The 13,857-nt window shown below is 33.2% G+C and overlaps 1 protein-coding gene across 4 annotated transcripts in view; it reads right to left on the bottom strand.

Moving 5' to 3' along the window:
* SEMA3D (semaphorin 3D) overlaps positions 1-13,857 on the bottom strand; it is a 255,585-nt gene that overhangs the window by 73,272 nt on the left and 168,456 nt on the right. For all 4 annotated transcript variants that reach the window (XM_020999739.2, XM_020999736.2, XM_020999738.2 and 1 more), the window contains one exon: positions 5,331-5,473. In XM_020999739.2, coding sequence (XP_020855398.1) covers positions 5,331-5,473 — 143 coding nt within the window. The remainder of the gene's footprint in view (positions 1-5,330; positions 5,474-13,857) is intronic.

The raw sequence follows: 13,857 nt of genomic DNA on the forward strand, positions 1-13,857 counted from the left end.
CAAAATGATACCTTAAAAGTCTTTCTTCTAACAAGTTGGTCTCATGCATATATCAAAATCAGAGAAAAGTCTTTGAAAAGTGAAACAACAAAACTAACTGTATTTGTCAGTTTTCTGAACATGTTTATCAAGTGAAGCATAAAGTGGTTTTTGCCACAGTTATGGAAGATGGCCTACAGAGTGCAAGTGAAAAACAGATTTTCTTTAGACTATGAGATATTTTAAGATACTCTTCTTTCCAGTGACTTTGTGTTGACTATATTAAACCCTAGTGCACTTCAGGATTCTAAATTCAATCTGTAGTTACTCCAAAGAGCTTGTTCTATCAGAAAAAAAAAAAACTTAAGTGAATGGAAAAAAACCCCTACTGTTCAGGTGCAATATGCAATTAGTTCAGCAGTCCACAGAGTTATAAGCATCCTGGATAGTCACTACAGGTAGCCAGTAAACTGGACCCAGAATTTAATAGGAGAAAGAAAGTAAAGTGAGGCTGTACTTAGGAAAATGAGTAGTGCTTTTAATAACCCCAACTTTTTTTCATAGAAAATCTGATCATATTAATATTCTTCCAATATTTAACCCATAAGGAGCATGAAACACTACAGTTGCTAAATAATAAAATGTAGGTCACCCAAAAGGCAACAGAAAATGCATAGTAGTATAAAACTATTTCAGCATTATGACCAATGAAACATAGTACAATGGTAATATTTAAGGTATCATCCAAAGAGAGGCATAACAGGAATTTAAACTGAACCCATAATGTGTCAAGAGCAAAAGATCACAGAACTACAGCTCATGGATTCCAGTGGGGCCCAGGTTATGTCAAAAGAAATGTCTCTATCACAGTAAGTGTATACCCTGTAAAGGATAAATAGGAGGGTGTAGACTAGATTGTACTAGATGAGAAGGGATGGATGGATTGCAATCTAAACTGCTGGAGGAAGTACTCACATCATTGAGATTGCACCTGCATTGAAGTATGCCAACACTTATTAATACAAGTGTATTTGCATTACACTTTAATTAAAAATATATAAATTTCAGAAAACTGAACAAATATTTTAAAACAATCTATTTAAAAATATTTATCTAGACATTTTGAATTTGGAACTCATTTCAGAGAAAACAACAAGGAAAAAAATAGGCAACATTTTTATATTTGTAACATTAACATGTATCTTTCTGAGTAGTATTAAAACAAATTTTTATCTTATCTTAGTGCTTTCACTAGTGTATAAACAGAATAGAATGAAAGAATAAGAAAATCTGACTATGGATGCCATATAACATTGGATGAAATGAACTTGAGCATATTGCTTTATTAATTGGAATTGGATGGCATACTACTAATTACTAAATGCAGTGGCAACCTATTAAATAACATTATATATGTAATAATATAACACTTTTTATTGTTCAGATATATTACAAATGAAAAATATCAATAGTATTTTGTAATTCTAATTTGTACACTGGCTTAAAAGCTTTAAAATATCCCTACAAATAATATATGAATTCTATTTATGAGCAAATAAATATTTGATTATCCTGCCAATAAGATAGTTGAGTTTTTTGAATTTTTATACTTGTTATAATCAATTGATATAGGCTGAATGAACTATTATCAGACTAGTACAAGAGATTATTTTCTGGATATACTATAGTCTAGAGAAGCAGCATTAAGCAAAAAATAAACAAATAAACAAACAAATAAATAAATACTACTTGGAGTCAGAAAGACCTGGATTTAAATCCAATCACTAAAGCATACTGTCTTTGTGACCCTGGGCAAGTCAACGTCTGAGTGATGCAGTTAATTCTCTAAGACACTGAGTTGCAAAGCAATTTCTAACCTACAATGGTAGAAGTCTTTTCCTCTCTGGGAGCTCCTTCTCCAAGGACATTTTAGGTAACACTTAGAAAAAAATAAATGAGACTAAGTGCCTGACAATATTTCTTTCAGTGCTGGTATTGTGATTCAGCTTATGTATTATCAATATTGTTTTTCAATTTAATTATCCAAAGAAGAATTTTGTTAGGGTGACTAAATTTGCAGAAAATATAGTAATAATACATCTTTTTTTTTTTTTAAACTGAGAATAGTCTTATTGGAAACTGAATAAAGCATCTGGAATCTTCAGTGTCTCTATCAATCAGGACAAGAAAGCTTTGTAGACAAACTCAAATAGCTTTAAAAGTTTTCTGTTTCACACACACACACACACACACACACAAAGCCTCCAGTTCTAAGCAAACATACCTAACACCTGTCCCAATTTATCACTAAATCATTAAAGTTAAAAAGACAGCTAAGGTCCATTGAAATTAAAGGCATGCAAAGACAACACATATAACCTAACATTCAGTACTCAATGGTTGAACTATGAATGTAACTTATAAAGAGAAATTCCTGTACTCTTAAGAGGAGTTTCTTGAAGTGAGCTGAGAAAGGAAATACACTTAGTGGCCCCACAACAAAGCAGTACAAACAATTCCACCTAGGTTTTGCATGTGCTTTGTGTGTGTGTATACGTGTGTGTGTGTGTGTGTGTATATGTATGTTATTTTAAGAAAAGTAAATTCATCCATCAAATCTTATTTGATCTCACAATTTGGAGGCTTTTGTCCTTCAGACTAGTGTAAGTAAAAAATCTAGCTGTGTGGTCTCTTTTCTCAGTAGCAAAGAAAATGCATTGTTCATTGAGACATACGTTACCTTTTTTTCAGTTTTATTTTAGTTTGAATAAAGGGACATTTTAGACATGCAAGATTAAGAATTCAATACATGCTTTTAACAAGTCATTTAGATTTTTTAATCTAACAATTCAAAAAATGTGATAAGGTAGCTTGACGTGCATCTGCAGTTCTCTACACCAGACATATCAAACACATGGTCTGTGTTGCTGGCAGCTCACTACAATCCCCAGTGTGGCCTCTTCCAGATTAAAATGTAATTTGGAAATTTTCATCAACATAAATAAAATACGATAAAGTATAAATAATATTATATTTTAAAACTAACTCAATAAGTAGTACATAGAGATCTTTATGTGCAGATGAGCGGCCCCCATTTCTATTTGAGTTTGACTTGACCATTGCTGTAAGGCGACTCTCTAGGGAAGTTGTGGAAAAGGTAACTTTCTTGCATTAGCAGGGGGGATTACTTCACCTGAAAGTTCCCTATAAGAATGAAATCAACATCTAGTTCTTATTGTAATGTAAAAGTTTAAAAAAATCATAACTAAAAAATTCCACTCCTGAATTTAATCTATAGCATCTGAACCAGTGAAGAAAATCAAAATCAAAATAATCAATCAACAAACATTTTTAAGTACCTATTATGTTCCAGGCACTGTGCTAAACTCTGGGGATTCTGGATCTGTGATTTTATTGGTATAAAGAACCCTCTAATGAATGCAGACTGGCACCCACATTGCAACTTATAGTCTTAGAGAGCTACCTAGACAAGAGGGAGCTTAAATAACTTGCCCTAGGGCACCCAGTTCATATGTATCAGAAACAAGATTTAAGCTCTGGTGTTACTGCCTTTTGGTGCCACCACACTATACATTATGTGATGAATGTTTCTTATTCATTTAAAATGACTTCTTTTAAAAAAAATCTATTTGTCAAATCAAGAGCTAAGAATTGAAAACCTGAGTTTCTATAAATGTACAGTTGTCTGGTAAATACTGGCTCTTTCATCTGAAAGTTATTAAACCATTCAGAGTTCTTCCTATTGGTTGTAAATTGTATATACCTATGAACTATTAAAACAAGATGTATACTTTAACATTGTAAGGTTTATTAGAGATTATCCACTTAAATACCCACCCTTCCTTATTTGACAAATGAGGAAATAATCAAAGAGATTTTCCTAAATTCACTAGTTACTTAGTCACCTAGTTAATGGCAGAGTCAATACTAGAATCCAGGTCTTTAGACTGTAAATCCAGGGCTCTTTCCACTTCATAAAGCTGCCTCCTGATATATGTAAATAAATGTCAATCTAAAGTACTAATTTAAGGGATATTTAAGCATACTTTAGTAAAGTAATAGTCTTCTAATATCTCTAAGCCAACAGCTGCTTGCCTCTGGGCAATCAGCTTCAATTAAGAATGCTGCAATTTCTTAGATTCTGAAAGAGTCAGGATCCTTTGCTGAGATTCTGTCCCCTAAGGGAGAAGGGATGAGTGGCAAGGCAATAGTGGCCAATGTGTACTAGGTAAAGAATGATCTGTGCTGACTAACTGGCTTCAATCAAAGACAGTTTTCATTAGAGCTTTCAGTTCAATGCTGGTAAGTATTCCTGTCCCTAAAAGTGTCCAGATACCTCAAGGCACAGAATTGAGACAAAGAATACAAAGGCTTTAGGGAAAGAAAATGAAAAGTTTGTAGAAGACCAAAGTAAGCTCCTCTCTAAGAAGGCTTATTAACTTTAAAACATCACTCTTAACAACTTAGTTTATGCTAGGGATCTATGTTTTACTCAAGATAATGACAGTAGGATATGCTGGGGGAAAAAAAGAGTTTGAATTACTGAAGCCAAATACATGTCTATGGTAGATTTATTCTTTCCATAAAATTATTGAAAAGGAGCAGGAAAAGAATTTTATAGTGTACTAAATTTCCTACGACATTCATCTAATTCATAACCTTAAAAAGATTAACTTTAGCAGAGACTAAAAGCAATCCTTTGTTCTGTCCCATTTCTCTCAAAATTTGGGTTATATTAAGGACCCAAAAAACCCTTCATTTTGATATTGTACTTACAATTCAGTATATTTTTTCTTCATTGTATTGATCAATCAATCAACAAATATTTATGAAGCCCTTACAACCTGCCAGTTACTGAGTTTAAAAAAAGGGGGAAACAAAGAAAAAGTTAAGAAGCTTTCCTCAAGAAGCTTACATTTCAATGAAAAGATACATGTTTATAGGACAGGTTTTGTTGAAATCTGAAACTGAATTGCCTTATACTCAAATCCAAGGTACTCTTTATAAAAACTGTAATTAATGTGTTGGGCATCTAGAAGACTGATAAGTATAATAGGCTGGTGGAACAAAGAATAATTAATTGATGTAGTGACTTACAGAATTGTCTAACATACAACCTCAGGAATTAGTTTAAGCACCGAGTGAATGAGTTTCAAAATTTAAATTAAATTTCTTCTGTGGGATCTCAATGATTTCTGCTGGTGAGATTCATGTAGGTTACTAGGCTTAGAAAGCACAAAAGCCTTTTTTCTTTCAGTTCATGAAGGAAATGAAATGTTACTTATAAACAACATAAATTGTTTCAAATAAGCAAATTTATTATACCTTACCTTACAAACTCTTCCAACTCGAGATAATATAGTCTTATCAGAGGTACTGCCTTCTTGAGATGATTCACGAAAGAAGAAATATATTTTATCATCATCTTGGTTGTACGTGTCCGGTATGGGAAAAGTTCCAATAAATTTTGCTCCTATAAAGAGAATGAAAAGGAAAGGGAGCAAACATTTAATAAGTACCTATTATGTGCCGAGCACATTGCTAAGTGCTTTACAAATACATCATTTAAGAGTAATACAGACTATAACATTAATATGTGGGAAAGATTGAACATAGAAAATATCTTCTGAAGGAAAAGTCATCTCATTGTAACATTATTGGAGGCTTGTATGATCTAATCATGATCTTAAAAACACTCTGAAAAGATATTCAAAAATTTCACCAGATTGGCAAAGGAGTCCATGACAAAATAGATTGTCCTAGGTTTGCAAAGACTTATAGTGGAAGGCCACCCAAAGGAGCATAGAGAGGCTCACGGTAGGTAAAAGTTTGTTGCTTCTTCAAGGAAGAAATAAACAAGAAAAGCACCCAAAAGGCGTGTGGCCTTTGCTAGTATTTTATAGCTTCTTAAAACCATAGGTGGAAATTTCAGTGCCAGGGAAACCAAAGGTGGATGAGCAGTCCTTAAAAGGGCCCAGCAAGCCCTCATACCAGAGGTGCTAGTACTCCATAACACACCATTCACCCCTACTGGAAGTAGTAAACAAGAGTACCTACAGTACTCTACAAATCACAAAATATCATGAAATCACATATAGTGAGTAATGTAGCCAGATGTTGAAATGTGCAAAGGTCTTAAGGGATAATAAAACATCGGGATAAGTTCCAAGAGTGTCACAGTTACTTCAAGGGATGTCCTTAAATTTCTCTCTAGATGATATCATCTACTTCTTTAATGATTAGGTTATTTAGATGGCCTTTCTTGTGCTTATTCAAAAACTATTTTTTAATTTATTATCTTTCTCATCATGCTGTCTCTTTTACTTTATGTTTTTTTTACCCCCAGGAACTTTGTGAAAAATGATTCTTCTGTAGGAGAATTGGGAAGGTTTTCTGAACTATAAAATAAGCATTTTGTCTTCTTGTTAAACATGTCTTGCTATATGCAAAAGTTTAACTTGAAGCAAAGTAGTTATAAAATATTACCACAGTGATGACAGAAATAATACCCTAACACATATGCACTATTATATCATGTCATCATATTAAAGAAATATCCTGGCTACAGCATATACAGTAGTGTTATCAGAGAATGATTTTATAACATCCTTTGACATCAGATATTAGCTGTGGGCTCACTGCAACGTTTAAGCTAGGTATCCTTAACAATTTAATGTACTCTGCATGCTAAATAATACATATTATAAAATTGGGGTATTTTAAATCACAAAAATTTTAGCACCATTAATTTTAGTTTTCACTCAAGTTGTTCTCTTTAAAGTTCAAAATCACATTGTATTGTTAAAATATTGTTTAAAAAAGTAGACTCATGTTGAAGTGATGTATTTTCATAAATAAGGTATTACTGATAGTAAATAACAAAATGAACCATCAGATCAAGAAATGAAATATTGCTAAAAGAAATTGGAAGGAGTCTATCCTACTGGTTCCACTTCTTTGACACCTATTTGTTCCTTAATACTATGCAGTCTGACTAATTTTTATAGTACTTGACTCAAACTCCTTTTTCAAAGGTCACCAATGACCTCTTAGTTGCAAAATTCAAGAGCCATTTCTTTGTCTTCATCCTTCTAGACAAGGTACCCTTGAAAGATAGAAGGAAGCATGTGGCAACCATCATCTTCCTTTAGTCAATGATGGGGGTGGTCCAGAACCTTGAACCCAAGAGTCTTGGGAATAGCAGTGTTCTCCACATCATCAGATCTGTTTTCAGACCAGGTCCCATAGCTAACATTGAGAGCAGAAATCACTATAGTGATGAGGCCCAACTTCCTCATCACCACTATCAAAAACTGCTGACTGATTGCCTCCAACAGACAGATAGGTACAGGAGGTGTGGGCATGGCACCATCGCCCCACTGCTGACCAACCATTCCTGACTCCAGCCTGGCCCTCACAATCATCATATGGAAAGGAATTCTTATCAAGAACCAGCCATCCCTACCAGCTGCCAACTAAATGTAACACACAGGATAGGCAAGACAATCCACAAGGCTGAACCTGCAAGGCACTCTGAGTGAGACACAGAAGGCAATGTGTGCTAGACAATCACACCACCACGTGTAGCCTGGAAATTATACATGCAGTCATAGCTACTGAAGAATTAGAAAAGAAAGCTCATAATATCAAAATACTTTGTACCAGCAATGGTTCAACATCAGAAGCTGATAAGATTTTATCAGTGGAAATAAAGAAGAAGCTTTACCATCTGCTTTGCTAGTTCACACTAATAATCATGAGACTTTTCCATCTGGCTTGCAAGCAGCTAGGTGGTACAGTAGATAGATTGCTGAGCTTGGAGTCAGGAAGACCTGAGTTCAAATTTGACCTCAGAAACTTACCAACTATGTGACCCTGGGTAAATCATCTAACTTCTGCTTCCCTCAGTTTCCTCAACTGTAAAATGGGAATGAAGATAATGGGTACCTCCTAGGATTATTGTAAGGCTCACATGAGATAATATTTGTAAAAGCAATTAGTACAGTGCCTGGAACAAAGCAGGTGCTAAATAAATATTCCCTTCCCCATATTGAATTTGATCTTATCTTATTTAATCTGCATTCTAACACATCAAGATTTGTGTACAAGCTGTTATCTTCCAGGTTTGTGTCATGTGTATATATATATGCCATTTATGCCTTTATCTAAATGATAAAAAAAAGTTAAATAGCACAACATAAATACCACATATAATGCATATCCATTGTTAAATCAAATATTTTAAAACTTTCATTTCCACCATGTAAAACAAACTTCCTTACATCAGAACTTATCCATTCATTGCCCTCAACTCTTTTCATTACAAACTTCTCAAGGACAGAAATAAAAACTGTTTAATTTCTTTGTTTTAATACTCCTGATATCTAGTAAGGTGTTTTGTACCTTGAATTTAACTAAATATAAAAAATTGAACCTTTCATCATTTAGCCATTTTTAATGTATGCCTTTACATTTACATGTAATTGCTGAGCAATGACTACTTTTAGTTTCCAGTAAGTGAGAATTTAATCAGATTTTCTATTGTATTCCTTCTACTGGGTGGGAAATTTGTAGATAACAGAACAAGTTCATATATAGCACTGCTTGGAAAAGCCTAAAACAAAACTGCTTCCACATGCTAAGAATAAAGTTAAAGCTAAAGTTCTCATCTATCACTAGAAAGGAAAGAAAAATAGAAACCTGTCCACATCTAAGAAATTTTTATACATTTAGAGTCTTCATTTTTCCCTAATACTCTTGCCCTGGTAAAAACCTAACTATCATGTTATGTTTTATATTTTATTTTGTAATTTCTTGTAATTTTATAATATATAACATCATATTTAAATATATAAGCACATATACATACATACATATATATACGTATATATATGTGTATATATACATATATATGTGTATATATATGTATATATGTATATATGTGTGTGTGTGTATATATATATATATGTGTGTATATATATATATATATATATGTATGTATATATATAAACAATTTATTTGATGGCAGAGATGTAACAGTATTTTTGGAGAGTTTCACCATGACTTAATTTTATAAAAACACCTAAAAACAATAACAGTGCCTTCCTCAGCATTATGCATGCCATTACTAGAAAAACCAGTTTGGACACCAAAAATATCTTTGTACTACCCACAGGACCTAGCACTGGGCTTTTCATATAGTTGAAGCTTAACAAACTGCTGAATGAATGAATTTGCTCCTAATTCACTCTTAAAATTAAAAGGTAAGAGATAAATATGCATATTTTGGAGTCTTGTTCTGACAATGCCTTTGACAACTTTTGTCATGTTAAGTTAATTTTGGATCCTTTGATGAAAATAAACAAACAGTGATTCCCTCACATATACACCAGTAATCACTACAAAAGCCACATGGATACCATATTTTTAAATACTTTTCATTTTTTAGAGTGAAAAATTCCATTGTCCAGGTAGTTTTCCCCACAATATGGAATTAGTAGGTAGTAGATAGAAATAAGGAAAAGGGGATTAGAAATCAAGTGGGTGAATTCAATTGAAAAAGAATTTATTAAGAGGGTACTTGAAATGACTGTTGACTGGTTATCTCCTCCTATTCCAATCATGAAAAGAATAAAAGCTGTTTAACATTACCATGGACACTGAGGTCATGACCATGATAAATAGTATTAAACAGAACATGTAGACCATCCAGAAGGAAAACATCTCCTGGTGAGATCTTTAACAGGGTAGATTAGTTTCACCAAACATAAGAAAACTCACATTTTTTGCAACTGGTTTAGTCAAAGTACTAGAGGATTTCTTAGAAGGAATTCTAGTTGCAACTGTGAATTTATTGATCGAAACTTTAGCTTCTGCAATTTGCTGGACATAGGTGTTAATAGAAAAGACATTTCGTATCCCAGCCCATTGTATTCATAAATCCAAAAAGACAAAGTAGTTAAGACATATGTAACTTTTCTAAATGGCTACTAGTAATAAGACTAAATGAAAATTCAAATAACATTAGAAAATCAGCTTTAAAATGTACTTATAATTTGAAATCTGCATTTGGGCAATTATAAGTTCATTTATAATTTTAATTACACTGTAAGCTTTATATGTCCAGTACACAAAATGACCATTCAAATGACATGGCAAACTAATTAAAACCCATTAGAAGTATCAGCTGCAAATGAAAAAAAAAACACAAATATTTTTAAACATTCGCATAAAAGTACTGAAACAATGAATTTTTTTTGCAAAGTTGTGAAAAAAATGCATACCATAAAATATATTCCCATCAGCAAATCATTTGTTCTTATTGATACTACTGATGTATTTGAAAAAAAAAAAGATTTTGCCACTAAGTGCTGCTGTACAATTTGTTCAATTGAATAGTCCATCATCAGCAGTGTTCATTTCATGTCTTCTTTATATGTATTTATTCTGCTCACAATACCTGACTCAAAAGAACTTAATAGCTGATGATATACTAATGAAAGATATGAACTAATACAATAATGAATAATTGAAAGAAATAAGCTATAAAACTTCCAACCCATCTTTTTTCCCCTTGGCTTTGAATAAGATATTAAAACTGTTTCTAAAGTTAAAATTACTTTATTAATAAATTATTTCTATATCAATTAAAAGTTTAATTTCTAATTATAAATTCATATTCTATAGTTATGATTACATGTGATCATAAAATTATATTTCTAACTACATACTGTGGATTAGATAGATTTAAACTTGTCAAAAGAGTCAATAAATGTAATCTCAGATACCTTCAGATACATAATTGAATGTGAATTATTTGAGATATATCCTTAACATATGGATAAAAAAGTTGAAAAATTGCATACGCTTATTATTAAATCATAAGAAAACATAAAATCGCCTATTACTAAATTCACAAATAAGAATTTGGGTCACTCTAACATTCCAATTTATGCCTAATGACACAATTATTTTACTATGTGATACTAGAAAGATGTTAATAAAGGTCTCAAATGCTTAGTTTGTGATGAATGGTTTTTGTCTACAAGAAAAATCAAGTAAATACTTATTTAAACCCCAATTTGCTAGAAAGTCCATCATGCAAGGCAAGCAAGTAATTCTAGCTTAAGCATAAAAGCATGCTGTGGAAACCACAAAACCTCCTTCCAGACCAGCTTCTATAACCACCACTGAGAGGAGAAATCATTGCAGAGAGAAGGCCCAGCTTTCTCACTGCTACTAGAAACTGCTGATCAACAGACAGACAGGAACAGGAGGCAGGGGAATCCCCCCAGGCCAGACCACACATTCCTGATTTCACCTTAGGCCTCACAACCATTATCTTAGGAAGGGGCTTGTGTGGAGAAGGGGCCAGCCATCTCCATCAACTACTAACGAAGCACCACACACAGGACAAGCATGCCAACCTAAATGAAGCAGCAAGGCACCTTCAATAAGAGACAGGAGGCAGCATATGCCAGGCAGGTCACCACCTTAAGCATCATCTGCCCTCAAAACCTGAGAGCCATGTGCATATGTAGCCTGGCGTCTTCTCTCACAGGTGCTATACCCAAAGCTAAAAACTTAGAAAAAAAAGTTCCTGTCACAAAAGTCCGTAGTACTGTTCAAAGATTCAACATCAGAGACTGACATGTTTTTTTTTTTCCAGCAAAAATATTAAATTAGAAGCATTTCCATCTGAACACTCTGAAACCTAAAGACCAAAGGACTCTTTCATCTGAAATGCAGGTGAAACCTTCGTTATGTTGTTTCCCCTCTCGAGCTCCTCAAAAGCAGGAACTGTCTTACTTTTCTATTTATAGATCTGGTGCTTGGCACAGTGCTTTACATACAGTAAGCACTTATTAATTAATTTTTTACTCATTTCTCATTAATATGCTACTTAAATGCTACTCAATGAGTTAAAGGCAGGAAACCTCAGTATTTTTTTTCTTGTGTTAAATTCATCTTAATTTTTAATAAAACCCATAATTACCATGTTAATTACTAATTTACAGAATAGTATACTAGAGATAGGTTTGGAAATGACTCTTTGGTTAATAAGTAATATCCATATTCTATCAGTTTTATTATTCTAATATCTATATTATATAAGTACAGAAAGAAGAATTTCACTCTCATGTTTTGATTGGTGCTAACAAGATTAACATTATCAAGATTACATGTATACTATGAAAAGAGGCTTGATATGCAATGCAATGGAGATGTTTAAAATAATGTTTGAGTCAGGATAAAAAAAAATACTTCTTTTCCCTTTGGAACCACTATTTCATAGATGTAGGAAGTGCCCTGAAGAAGAAATGTCCTCTACCAATGAAAATTGGAAACTATGCTGCAAATAATAATATTAATTTTTTTTCTTGGGTTACTAAGAAATGAGAGGAGCCTTGGTACAATAGCTAAAGATCTCAACTCCAGGTATGACCCTGGGAAAGTCACTTAACTCTGTTTGCCTTAGTTTTCTCATCTATAAAATGAGCAGGAGGAGGAAATGGCAAACTCTTTCAAAATATTTGCCAAGAAAACCCCAAATGGGTAATGAAGAGTCAGAGATGGCTGAAACAACTAAACAACATGCATGAGATCTCCATTTTTCTGGAGTGTATTTTGCATGTGTAGACACAATTGGAGTAAGAAGTTGAAAAAACTGTACTCTTCTCTCCCTCAGTTTTTAATGATGAAAGCAAAATGTCCCAGAACTATATATAAAGTAAAGGTATTCCCTTCCAAAAGAGATTATAGTATCATAGATGAGGAGGGGAGGATTGAAAGGAATCTTTTAGGTCATTTAATCCAGAGTGTATGTGAAATGGCATTTTGTGGTAGAAAGAACATTGGGTATGAAGTCAAAAGACCTGAGCTCAAATCCCACTGTGTCTGTGAGTTTCTCTAAAACTCAGTTTCTTCATCTGTAAAGTGAAGAATTTTGGCCTAGATGAGCTGTAAGATATTTTCCAACTTAAAATTGTTGATGCTGTATGAATTCCCATAAAAGAATATTCAACATGTGGTCATCCAGATTTTGTTTGATGACTTCCAGTATGATGAAACCCATTACTTTTCAATGTAATCCATTCCACATTTGTAGCTTTTAATTATTAGGAATCCCCCCCCCATATCAAGTCCAAATATGATTGACTGCAATTTATACCATTGCTTCTCTTTCACCCTCTAGGGTCAAAAAGGACGTCAAATCCTTCTTCCACAGTATAGTTTTTCTAATACTTAAAGACACTTATCATGTCTCCCATGTAAGTCTTTCCTTTTTCACACTAAACATTCCTAGTTTCTTTAGGTGATTGTTATCTGAAATGATCAACAAGCTGATTATCCTTTAGTTTATTAAACCCATCTTAAAATCTGGTATCCAAATGTACATTCTTCAGATGTGGTCTGACTAAGGCATAGTATAGAGTGACTAATACTTTCTTGGTTCTGGGTATTATGATCAGAAAAAAAACAACAGCAAAAGATCAGAGTAACATTTTTGGTTTCACATTAAATATTAAACTTGTCAAATAAATGTATCTAGACATGGTTCCCCAATCACATACCTATGTCTTCGATTTCTGAACCCTCCTATAAAACATTATCTTTATTAAAATTTGTTTTATTAAATTCAGCCAAAGTTCTTAGCCCCTAGCTTTTTGTCAACCTACAAATTAAATAGGCATATTATTCATGCTTTTATTCAAAGCACTGAAAAAAACAGCATAGGTCCAACTAAAGTCCCATGAGGTATTCCATTCACAATCCCCACTAAGGATGAAAGCAAACCATCTTTCTTCTTTGGGCCCAACATTTCAATCAGTTGTAGTCATCTAACTGTGTCTTTAC

This window comes from Phascolarctos cinereus, unplaced genomic scaffold, assembly GCF_003287225.1.
Source record: "Phascolarctos cinereus isolate Bilbo 61053 unplaced genomic scaffold, phaCin_HiC Scaffold_1;HRSCAF=81, whole genome shotgun sequence".
Classification (NCBI taxonomy): domain Eukaryota; kingdom Metazoa; phylum Chordata; class Mammalia; order Diprotodontia; family Phascolarctidae; genus Phascolarctos; species Phascolarctos cinereus.